Source organism: Arabidopsis lyrata (genome assembly GCF_000004255.2).
Source record: "Arabidopsis lyrata subsp. lyrata unplaced genomic scaffold ARALYscaffold_6, whole genome shotgun sequence".
Classification (NCBI taxonomy): Eukaryota; Viridiplantae; Streptophyta; class Magnoliopsida; order Brassicales; family Brassicaceae; genus Arabidopsis; species Arabidopsis lyrata.
The window spans coordinates 3,619,080-3,631,772 of NW_003302550.1; the positions used below are offsets into that span (position 1 = coordinate 3,619,080).

At 33.8% G+C, this 12,693-nt stretch overlaps 2 protein-coding genes across 3 annotated transcripts; one reads left to right on the forward strand and one right to left on the reverse strand.

Annotated features, from left to right (window-relative positions):
* Positions 1 to 739: 739 nt before the first annotated feature.
* Positions 740 to 3,818, forward strand: LOC9309446 (ATP synthase subunit beta-1, mitochondrial). Its single transcript, XM_021022968.1, has 9 exons — positions 740 to 1,263; positions 1,595 to 1,670; positions 1,750 to 1,838; positions 1,932 to 2,049; positions 2,127 to 2,230; positions 2,332 to 2,490; positions 2,564 to 2,788; positions 2,892 to 3,203; positions 3,449 to 3,818. The coding sequence occupies exons 1-9, from the start codon at positions 790 to 792 to the stop codon at positions 3,560 to 3,562; spliced, it is 1,671 nt and encodes a 556-aa protein (XP_020878627.1). The 5' UTR covers positions 740 to 789; the 3' UTR covers positions 3,563 to 3,818.
* A 73-nt stretch (positions 3,819 to 3,891) lies between these two features.
* On the reverse strand, positions 3,892 to 7,513 carry LOC9307427 (probable E3 ubiquitin-protein ligase HERC4). Of its 2 annotated transcripts, none has more exons than XM_021022970.1 (14): positions 6,887 to 7,513; positions 6,406 to 6,482; positions 6,202 to 6,280; positions 6,019 to 6,078; positions 5,806 to 5,907; positions 5,608 to 5,701; positions 5,416 to 5,458; positions 5,254 to 5,299; positions 5,129 to 5,175; positions 4,958 to 5,060; positions 4,697 to 4,751; positions 4,490 to 4,593; positions 4,327 to 4,406; positions 3,892 to 4,184 (listed from the first exon to the last, which is right to left on the reverse strand). In XM_021022970.1, exons 1-14 carry the CDS (start codon positions 7,179 to 7,181, stop codon positions 4,065 to 4,067), a joined length of 1,305 nt encoding a protein of 434 aa, XP_020878629.1. In that variant the 5' UTR covers positions 7,182 to 7,513; the 3' UTR covers positions 3,892 to 4,064. The 2 variants fall into 2 exon arrangements, with proteins under 2 accessions (XP_020878629.1, XP_020878630.1); XM_021022971.1 differs by having other exon boundaries at positions 4,697 to 4,748; positions 6,887 to 7,435.
* Positions 7,514 to 12,693: the final 5,180 nt, after the last annotated feature.

A 12,693-nucleotide genomic window follows, 5' to 3' on the forward strand; every position in this document is an offset into this window, starting at 1 on the left:
ATTTTATTAAAACAAAGAAAATTGAGTTACAATTAAAAGGGGTAAAGAAAAAATATATTTCTCTCTCCTGCCCCTCATCCTTGAACTCCAACGATTGAGCTTTTTTCTGCCACCTCAGCTGAATGTCTTTCTCCTCTGGTGCTTCATCTCGACACTAGTTTAGTCTTTTCCCTTGTCCCTTATGTTACTTTCTTAATATTTTTGAATATAGTGCTATATTCTTAATTTGAGATTGTATTATGGTTATAGAGCAAATTCACCCTTACAAAATCATGTTGATTTTTTTATTTGAAAAAAATACATTATCATTTTGTATTTATATTGTGCAAATAAATAAAAAAAAAGGTTATCTTTGTCCTTTTCAAGATCATTAAAGGACAGCAACTTGGGAATTTTGAAACCATAAAAAATATAGTAGTGTTTGGCTTAATCAAGCACTGACCTTAAAAAAAAAAAAACATTGACCTCCCAACATATATTTTTTTTTGGTCAACTTTTTTATTTTTTTTTGGTCAACTAACCCAACATGTATATTTTGTATTTTGAGCTGTTGATTACAAAGCTCAACAAATTCCCCAAAGGTCAAATCTCCTCTTTATTATCCTTTAGTTTTCTTGCATATATTGGTATTATGATATAGGCCCAAATAACTAAACCCATTATCATTTATAGTTTATTCAAAATAAGCCCATTATCTGAGCCCACCAAACATTGGAAAGTTTGAGCTTAGAATCAGGTGCTGTAGTTACCCTAGCTAGCATTTCCTCTTCCACACACACACACCCACTCATGGCGTCTCGGAGAGTTTTATCATCTCTTCTCCGTTCTTCTTCCGGCAGATCTGCTGCCAAACTAGGCAACCGTAACCCCAGGCTTCCTTCTCCTTCACCCGCGCGTCACGCCGCTCCATGTAGCTACCTCCTCGGTCGCGTCGCCGAGTACGCCACCTCTTCACCGGCAAGCTCAGCTGCGCCATCCTCTGCTCCTGCTAAGGATGAGGGGAAGAAGACCTATGATTACGGTGGCAAAGGTGCGATCGGGCGTGTTTGCCAAGTCATCGGTGCCATTGTTGATGTGAGATTCGAGGATCAGGAAGGATTGCCTCCAATCATGACATCTCTCGAGGTGCAGGATCACCCCACAAGGCTGGTACTTGAGGTGTCCCACCATTTGGGTCAAAATGTCGTCAGGACCATTGCTATGGATGGTACTGAGGGTCTTGTCCGTGGAAGGAAAGTTCTCAACACTGGTGCTCCAATCACTGTAAGTAGCTTCTCTGTATAGATCCTTCATTTTGGGTCTGTGATCCGTAAAAGCAGCCAATATTGAGTATAGATCTGTGAATTCGTTGATTGGATTTGGCCTAGTCTCGCCGGTCTCTGTTCTGTGTTTTCCTTATCTTCAACGTTGACTTTTCCCAATTACTCTTTTTTTTTGTCAAAAGTTTGTTCATTTCCAAAGAACTCCTCTATGTCCAGATGATTTCGTGATTTTGGATGACCAATCATTTCTTTGATACTGCTCTTAATATTCTTCCAGGTGTCTACGTTGGGATAACAAAAATATGACATTTTGCTTGTTTTCACCTTTTCAGGTGCCTGTTGGAAGAGCTACCCTTGGACGTATCATGAACGTTCTTGGAGAACCCATTGACGAGAGAGGCGAAATTAGTAAGAAGTCTTAGCTACACTTAATTATGTCTCACATTCTGCAAACTTTTCATGACAATAAGTTCTTGCTGTTGGTCAGAGACCGAACATTACTTACCTATTCACAGAGATGCACCGGCTTTGGTTGATCTAGCTACTGGGCAAGAGATCCTGGCCACTGGTATTAAGGTAGGTTCTGGGTCCTAGCTTCGCACTCTTTCCACAGGTCACATGTGTTGTCTTTCGTGTTACCAGGATATAATTTTTTTCTTTTCTTTTCAGGTTGTTGATCTTCTTGCTCCTTACCAAAGAGGAGGAAAGATTGGTCTCTTTGGCGGAGCTGGTGTTGGGAAAACTGTGCTTATTATGGAACTGATCAACAATGTTGCAAAAGCTCATGGTCTGTTTAGCACAAGTTCTCCTAATCGTGTTAGTATCTGTTTCAATTTATTAATGGGTTCTTTTTCTGTTGAAAAGGTGGTTTCTCTGTGTTTGCTGGTGTGGGAGAACGAACCCGTGAAGGCAATGACTTGTACAGAGAAATGATTGAGAGTGGTGTCATCAAGCTAGGCGAGAAGCAGGTTTTCAATTCAGTTGGATTAGTCTTCACCTTTGTTTTTCCTGCAAATGGAATTTAACTGATTTTTGTTGCTCAATTCTATCATTTTTCTTGTCTTAACAGTCCGAGAGCAAATGTGCTCTAGTGTATGGACAAATGAATGAGCCCCCGGGTGCCCGTGCTCGTGTTGGACTGACTGGTTTGACTGTTGCCGAGTATTTCCGTGATGCTGAAGGCCAGGATGTCTTGCTTTTCATTGACAACATCTTCCGTTTCACCCAGGTGAGCCTTATTTTGTTATATATTTTCAGCACCTTTGTGCCATAAGCATGAGCTAAAATACTCTCTCGTATAGGCCAACTCTGAAGTGTCTGCTTTGCTCGGTCGTATCCCGTCTGCTGTGGGTTACCAGCCAACTCTGGCTTCTGATCTTGGTGCTCTTCAAGAGCGAATCACAACCACCAAGAAAGGTTCAATTACCTCAGTCCAAGCCATCTATGTCCCTGCTGATGATTTGACAGATCCTGCTCCTGCCACAACATTTGCTCACTTGGACGCCACAACTGTGCTTTCAAGACAGGTGTGAACTTTCTCGTTCTGATGCTTCTTTTCAATATAGTTCTGCATTTCTTGTAATACTTCATAAAGCTGTCATCTTTGTACTTTTTCTTTCCTATGTGTAGATTTCTGAGCTTGGTATCTATCCTGCTGTGGATCCTTTGGATTCGACGTCCCGTATGCTCTCGCCCCACATTCTTGGTGAGGAGCACTACAACACTGCTCGTGGTGTGCAAAAAGTGCTACAGAACTACAAGAACTTGCAAGATATTATCGCCATTTTGGGTATGGATGAGCTAAGTGAAGATGACAAGCTGACTGTTGCCCGTGCCCGTAAGATCCAGAGATTCTTGAGTCAGCCATTCCATGTTGCTGAAATCTTTACTGGTGCCCCTGGAAAATATGTCGACCTTAAAGAAAACATTAACAGTTTCCAGGTATGATACACACAACAAGTTTTTGCTATAATCATATGATTTTGAAACATTTTGCTGTAAGTTCCTAAAAGCTTTCAATGCTCCCTTAACATGTTTGTGGATTTGAAGTTGAGCTACAACTGGCTTTCAGTATAGAAGACTCCTATGTGATGTCTATGTCTAGATGACTCTGCCATAGATAAATTTGTTGTTATCAAATGGAATATATAGAATAACTGACCCAAATCATCTTGTGTTTGTTTCAGGGTTTGTTGGATGGCAAGTACGATGATCTTTCCGAACAATCGTTTTACATGGTTGGAGGTATCGATGAGGTGGTTGCAAAGGCAGAGAAGATCGCTAAAGAGTCGGCAGCTTAAGGGATTATTGATTCATCTCTTTCATATGCTTAATACTTCTCTTCTTCTTTTGTTGACAATAACGAAAAAAAACAAGGGCAATGCTTTAGGCTGTACTGCTGATGCATTGTGATCATTGTGAGTGTGAGAGATAGTACGGAGAAAACAGATTCATTCGTTGAAGTTTTTGACTTGGAATAAAGGAGACAAGTGTTGATGTTTTCATTCTCTCCACATTTGTATTCAAGCTTTTGTATTAAGGATTTACAGGATTCAATGTTTTGCTGTTCAAAGTAACAGACTCATTTTACAAGAAATGTTAGAATATCAGTGTTGAATTTGCACTTTTATTCGTCTTCTTCTCCTGTATATATATTATCCTTTCGGTCATTCTTACAAATCCAGTTCCACAAGGTTCTGTGACTTCTGTCTATAGAGTTGAACTGATGTACAATCTCCTCACTCAAGTTTAAGCAAGAATAAACAAAACATCTGTATATGATATGAAATTGAGACTGAGTCTTCAAAAATGTTCAAGAACTGCTGCTGTATGATTGAAGCCACAAGATATATGCACTGCTCTTACATTCTTGCCCAAGTCCACCATTGCTGGTCTTGCATAGTCTACATCACTACCATGGCCCTACATATTGAACATACCATATTTATTCTCTTCGAGACTTGGAAAAACTATTAAATGATTTCGCCTTCTCATAAGAAGTTAAATTTGTCAGAGTAATGTTGTTTCAGAGATTTGATCAATAAGATAAGATGATGAAACAAACCAATTGTCCACCAGAGGAATGTCCATCAACAGAGAATGTGCCGTGAGAGCCTCCCCAGCCCCAGGTGAAGACCTTGTTATCTGCAAACAAATTTCAGAAATTGAGTTGAATAACTTGCACAATGAGAAGGAAACAAATATGTTTTACTTAAAAGAGATGCTACCTGAAATAGCTGCAGTGTGCTTCCACCCACAAGATACCTGAGATACAGTAGACTCCAAGAAAGGACCTTCAACTCTCACAGGTGAGTGTGAGACATATGTTGAACTGAAAATTTTGAAACAAGAGTATAGGTACAGTGCAAGAACCTTGTTTTCAGATCTTAATTCTTATGGGGGAACATCCTAATTTTTCGGGGTATATAACTTACTCTGTTCCAAGGCACCCATTTTCGTTAGAGCCCCAGGTGTAAAGCTCCCCACCTCCTTGCAAACACGAAGGAAACAACAAAGGATGAGTTGCTATCGACCATCTTACAAAGACAATATGTTCATATATTTAGCAGAAAATAAAAAGCAGTTTTGGGCCTCTATAAAGAACAAGGAAAAGAAATTTGAGCAGGAGAGGCATTTGCAGTATACACAAGCAAACTCAATAGCAAAGAAAGCGCTCATTAATAAGAGAGTATTACTTGTAACTACACATGTGTGGTAGCCACCACATGCAACTCCTTCTGCATATGGAACTTCACTGATAATTGATGGTGTTGTGGCATTTCTTACTCCTCCGAAGCCCTGTATTTTCCCATCAGATAGCTTTACATAACTGTATATAAAAATCAAGGAAAAATACATTTTCTTACCATCTTGTTTATAGACCTCTCTCCAAACATGAAAGCAGAGCCATTCTCTGCATTATTTGCAAACAAACCTCATAAAGTCGGTAAATGGCACAACATTCATACTTTTAAGAAAGTAAAATCAATACCATCAGTGCATGCTGAATGCAGTAGACCAGCAGCAACATTTTTAACCTAGTGCTCGACAGAAAGAACAGAAAAACATAAGCATGAAAGTCTAAAGATTAAAACCACCACTAGAATACAGGAAACTCTTCATCGAAGGTGGATATTCTTCACCACTAGATTACCTTGATCCCCTCAAGTTCCTTGATAAGCCTTGGAGTAAACTCACTGCAATCAGGGGGATACTTTACAGCGCAATACAAGAAAACTACAAAGGAATCATGATAAAGTAAAGGAGGAAATGCGAAAATTCTTGGGAGTAAAAAATGCATGAGAAAGAGACAAAACTATATTGGAATTAAGTAAAACAGACCAACCTGTTACTTCTTAAGATGCCGAAAAGACTGGACTGGTGACCATGGCCAAGTCTTCCAGAGCCCCCTCCTCCCCAACTCAGGACTTCACCTCCATCTGCTCAAGAAAAAGATAAAGGTACCCTTAGCTCTCTCTCCGAATACTTAAAAGAAAAGAAAAGGTGTTTTCTTCTGTATCCAGATAAGATCTAGGATCCAAACCAGTAACAGCAACTGAATGCTCTGAACCCAAAGCCACGGATTGTATGGTGATTCCATGCAGAGCTTCCACTTTAGTTGGTACACGTACCACTCTTGCAGCCTCTTCATAGGAAAAAATATAGAAAGGAAAAGAACATGTAAATAGAGCAAGGAACTTTACGTAATAGGACATGAATAACAGTGCATAAACGATTGAATGGAAAAGTGATATACTTTTTCCCAGTCCAAGCTGTCCACTTGAGTTCTTTCCCCACATGTATAGTTCTCCATCAACTAATGAAATGAAAGAGAGCAAATATGAGGCCAACTACGAGTGACATACTATATCAAGAAGATAATGTTTCAGGTTCAGGTCATGACAATTTAAGAAGAACATTGTGGTTACTTGTTGTTTACCTGTAATAGCAGCGGAGTGATAATAACCAGCTGAGATGTGCAGAATATCCTTATCTAGTCCAGAAACTTCAAGCGGATCCTATAACAACATTCAAAAACATCAATTATAATTGAATTCTCTGAGATAAAGACATGTGAAAGAAAAGAAAAGAAAAAGCCAGCAACCCTATAGTGTTTTGACCAACCTACCAATTACTAACATACCATAGCATGACTTTTAACATCTGATACGCCAAGTTGACCACAATCATTAAGACCCGTTGCAAAGACTCTCCTCGTTTCTGTCACATGTGTAAGCTGACAATCAGATACTGCTGAAATTCTTCAAAACCAATCATTGATTCAAAGATGAAAACTTTACAAAAACCGAACTCAACAACAACATGCCCAATTAAACAAAGCCAAGAAAATGCTATCCAACGAAGACCACTCTAATACTTCTGATATTTGCAGCTAGAACGATCAAGATCATAGCTACAAATGGTGTATACCAAAATGACTCAAATCTCAGCAAGTCATTGAGATGCCAATTCTCCGGATTTCTCAGCTCAATAGTCAACACAATTCTTCTCCCTCTACTTTTATTACCACACACCAAATCACATTGCAACTTCTTAAGATTTCAAAGTTTATTAATAATCATCAAATAAAAATCATAAAGCAAGTCGGGGGATGAAGAAATCACCGGTGAGAAACAGAGTGTGAGCTCCACCGCAAGCAACAGCTCTGATACTGTGATCACTCAAGGCAGAGCAACCGGCAGGTGTCCACTGAGAATCCAAGTTTCCGAGCCCTAATCTGCCGTAATCTCCACTTCCCCACATCGCCGCAAAGCGTTTCCCGCTCTCGTTCGATAACCATCTTCTACAGGAAACACCAATCGGACCCAATTTCGAATCTTTCAAAAACCCACTCGAATTATTCGATCCCTGAATCCTCGACACAGGAATTCGAACTCGTCCGATGGCTCTAGTCAACATTTTCTCTTGTAGAAATCAAAAGGAAATGTGATAAAGGAGAAGAACTTAGATGGTTAAATGAGGATTCTTCCTCTTCTTCCGTTTGAAAAGAGACTGGATTTTTCATGAAGAGATTGAACTTGTAAATGGAATCACATATGATGATCAAGAAGATGGAAGAAGAAACTGATGGACAGCGAGAATGCTACGTCTTCCCGTTATTGAAAGTCTCTAGAATGAGATGGTTTTTGGAAATCGGTCCTTCCACTTCTTTTTTCCTATTTTTCAAATTCGCCTTCAACTTTGTTTTTGTACATTTCACACCCAAATCAGGCAATTGGTCGTATGACTCTGTTTTTTAGGTAACCATATACTAAAGACAGTAGCCAAAATTTAATCAAGACTCTTCCAATTCAATTTTGTTTTAGTAAACTAACGTAAGAGAAGTAAATAAAAGACAAAAAAAAAATCAAGAAAAATCTTGGGGTTGTGGTCATTTGTTCCTCTCTCTTTGTTTATATATATGGGATATACAAGACCTGGATTTATTTTGTCTCACACACTTACCTTTCTTACAAAAAGTTTCATCACATTCACATCATCTTTAACTTTGGTCTCTTTTCTTTTCGTCTTTCATCTTACATAAATTTTCATCACATTCACATTTCCTTTTGACTGTGTGGTCTCTCTTTTCTCTTCTTGATAACCTTCTAGCTAGTGTTGATTTTAATTATTGTGGTGCGATTTAGGGTTGAGAGGAATGTTGTCTGGCTCGAGGTCATGAAGGAGAGGATATCACTCCAATTAATTTGGAAGAACGAATTAAGAAACCCTAAATGATTCTCGGACCAGGCTTCATTCCCCCTAACCGACTTATCACTTTTTGCCCACTTTCTTCCTTTAGTTTTTTGTTGTCTTTGTTTCATATTTGATCTATCTTGCGAGCGAGATAAGTTTTGATCTTGTTATTAGATTAATTCTACATGACTACATGAGAAAGGAAACTGTCGTTGTTTTTTGGTTTTGTTTAGTTATCATATTATAGAGCTCTATATACATATATGTGTACATATAAACTGAGAACATTAGAGATATTCAAGATTGAATGATATTTTACTTCAATATCAGACCCTTTTCTTTTTTGGGTTTATGCATGCTTTTCAAGATTGAATTCTATATATCTTTTTCTTCTTCGCTTTTTACGTCACAGTTCACATCTTAACGCGCTCTCTCTCTTTCTCCGTCACGAGTCAAGATCTCTGAAACTTGGTTTCTGTAATAATCTAAAACACAGAAAGAAGATTGTTTCTAATTACGTGTAACTAGATTTGTGACCCCGCGCATTGCGCGGGATTTTACTTATAAACTATTAACAATATAAGCCGTGAATATAAATATATATAAATATATATATATATATATTGAATTTTAAAAGATAAATCTATAATGACATAAACCTATTTATAAAATGATATATAACATAGATTTTATTGAGAATAATGTTTCTCTTGAAAAAAACAACAAATTTTTAGGTAACACGTTGTAAAAAATTAGTTGAAAAAATTCAGAGAAATATAATACAATCTCGACCATGTCATGTTCATACATCTTTTTGAATTTAGTCAATTTCTCTTGAAATTATTTCGTTGTCATTTTATTCGTCATATTCTAATATGCAGTCGTCCACCTCGCGACATTTTATCTCTTTTCACGTTCTTTTCGTTAAAATAATTGATTAAATTTTTGATTCATTATAAACTTATATTAAAATTATATTATCTTTATCTATTTCATTTTTATATTTTATTTTTTCTTGTCTATTATAAAATGTCTTTTTCCTACATATTAAATTTTAGGGGCTTTTGCAAAATGCCACTTTTTCAATGTCACTTTTCAAAAATACCCCTTTTTAAAAACCTTATAAAAAATGCTCTTAAAAATATAAGATTTACCCAAATATGTATGTAATATTATTATAACATACACAAACTACATTTCTATGTATCTAAAATCTTATAAATACTTTAGAAATACCTTATAAATGCATTTTAAATACCTTTAAAAACCTTTAAAATATCTTGTAAAACCTTTGAAAAACCTTAAAAATCCTTTAAAATAACTTGTAAAACATTTAAAAACACCTTATAAAACCTTATAAATACTTGGATCGAGTCTTCAAGTAGTAGTTACAATCCATAAGTACCTTATAAACCTAATAAAACTTTATAAAAATTTCAGATTTAAAAAGGGGCATTTTTGAAAATGGACATCTAAAAGGGGCATTTTTGAAAAGGGGCACACCAAAAGGGGTATTTGGATTCTTCCTATTCTCATACATTGCATTTTCCATGAAACAGTGCACTCTAACGTTATTGTTTAAAGAAATCTTGTATCTAATTGTACTTTTAAATCACAATTCTTTCCTTAAATATATTATACAATTTTATATATATTTTATCTTGATTTTGGATACATACTTTTTTCTTGAAAAATAGATATTCTTATTTCGTGTAATCTAAATTCTATAGTTTACTATCATATAAACTTTTTTTAATCTAAATATTTTATAACTCTTGAAAAGGTTAATGTCTTTCTAGCGTGATAACATATTTTTTTGTTTTCTACTTCTCATATATAAATTATATGTATTTGAAAATTATCTATATACTTCTAATTTTTATTCATATTTTTATCTTATATATTTTTGTGCTGTGTTTTATTAATTCATTAACTTCTATTTTTGAATTATCTATTTGTATATTAACTTCTATTCACATATTTTTGTGTGTTATATTATATTACTTTTTATTTATATTAAACAATGTTATTGTTTATGAAAAAATATGTTCTTTTATTAAAAGATGATAATATAAAAGTATGTGATTTTTTTTTTTAATGTTTCTTCGTTTAATAAATAAATTGAGTTGAAGTTTTATAAAGTCATATATATAATTTAAATTTTGATATCAATCAAAACGATTTATATGGCAATTTGGTTTGAAATGCACCTATTAAATCTATTGGGTAAGGGGTTCGAATCTTTTCGGTAACATTTTATACCTATTAAAAATGTATGATGACGTGTACGCTGATGTGTCGCCTATGTGGATACTCTAGATGGAGAGAAAATTCTCTCATTATATATATAGACTAGATTTGTGACCCCGCGGAATGCGCGGGATTTTACTTATAAACTATTAACAATATAAGCCGTGAATATAAATATATATATATATATATATATATATTGAATTTTAAAAGATAAATCTATAATGATATATAACATAGATTTTATTGAGAATAATGTTTTTTTTTTGTCAACAACTTTATTAGATTAGCTTATACAAGCCAATTTTGGGGGATATTGTTTACATAGGTAATTAGATGCGGTTAGTACGAACATTTCGTGCCAGATTATCCGCTTTTGAATTTGCACGTCGAGAAATCAAATATGGAGAATAATGTTTCTCTTGAAAAAAACAACAAATTTTTAGGTAACACGTGGTAAAAAATTAGTTAAAAAAATTCAGAGAAATATAATACAATATCGACTATGTCATGTTCATACATTTTTTTGAATTTAGTCAATTTCTCTTGAAATTATTTCGCTGTCATTTTATTCGTCATATTCTAATATGCAGTCGTCCACCTCGCGACATTTTATCTCTTTTCACGTTCTTTTCGTTAAAATAATTGATTAAATTTTTGATTCATTATAAACTTATATTAAAATTATATTCTCTTTATCTATTTCATTTTTATATTTTATTTTTTCTTGTCTATTATAAAATGTTCTTTTTCCTACATATTAAATTTTATATTTGGATTCTTCCTATTCTCATGCATTGCATTTTCCATGAAACATTGCACTCTAACGTTATTGTTTAAAGAAATCTTGTATCTAATTGTACTTTTAAATCACAATTCTTTCCTTAAATATATTATTCAATTTTATATATATTTTATCTTGATTTTGGATACATACTTTTTTCTTGAAAAATAGATATTCTTATTTCGTGTAATCTAAATTCTATAGTTTACTATCATATAAACTTTTTTTAATCTAAATATTTTATAACTCTTGAAAAGGTTAATGTCTTTCTAGCATGATAACATATTTTTTTGTTTTCTACTTCTCATATATAAATTATATGTATTTGAAAATTATCTATATGCTTCTAATTTTTATTCATATTTTTATCTTATATATTTTTGTGCTGTGTTTTATTAATTCATTAACTTCTATTTTTGAATTATCTATTTGTATATTAACTTCTATTCACATATTTTTGTGTGTTATATTATATTACTTTTTATTTATATTAAACAATGTTATTGTTTATGAAAAAATATTTTCTTTTATTAAAAGATGATAATATAAAAGTGTGTGAATTTTTTTTTAATGTTTCTTCGTTTAATAAATAAATTGAGTGGAAGTTTTATAAAGTCATATATATAATTTAAATTTTGATATCAATCAAAACGATTTAAATGGCAATTTGGTTTGAAATGCACCTATTAAATGTATTGGGTAAGGGGTTCGAATCTTTTTGGTAACATTTTATACCTATTAAAAATGTATGATGACGTGTACGCTGATGTGTCGCCTATGTGGACACCTTAGATGGAGAAAAACTCTCCCATTATATATATAGATTTCATTTCATATTGAAGACAACGACGAGACTTTAATTTTCTTAAAACCGTCACTGTCAAATATCTTTTACGTGCCTTTTATTTGCTCTTTCCCATTATCCTTCTTATTTTTATGTGGTCTTATCAAATTTTTCCAACGTTGTCTGTCTCACTTTGTTGTCCAGCTATAGCTAAATTATAACTTTACTATATACTTATACTAAGTTAAATAATTAGTTAAATAATAAAAAAATTCAAATACATAGTATGTTGACCAATAATAAAGACAAGAAAATGTTTTATTGTTGAATTTTAGAATAGTCTGGTATGTAAAATTTAAAAAGCGATCTAGTATATATAGGAAAAATTTGGACGTACCGAGGTAAAGACCAAAACAATGTTTTGTCATTTTCACAACAATCAATGCATATGTTCGTGAAGTCGTCATGAACCACCTATATAAGCCAATGCACCCATATATATAAAGATATAAAACACATATAGATATAGTACAAGTTAAATGAAACATATTTTTGAATATATACTTGTGTACAATTAGAATTCTGATTATAATTTAGAATAAAAAGAACAGAAAAAGTAGGAGTTCTTTTTTTTTGTGTGCAAAAAGTAGGAGTTCATTGAGAGAGATCCAAAAGAAATAATAAGGCAATAATGAGATAGAAATCATGGTACTTGTCTCCAATTTACTCAAAGTTACACTTTTGAGATTTTATAACAGTACTTGTTATGATTATGTACAGTAGCTACTGAATGAAGAGGCAATATGTGTGGTAACAAAAACAATTATGTTACATGTCTTGTCTATGTATTATTAGTATAGATATATTTTAGGATTTCTGGATCTCGTTTACCACATACAATTTCTTTTTGTTAAAGT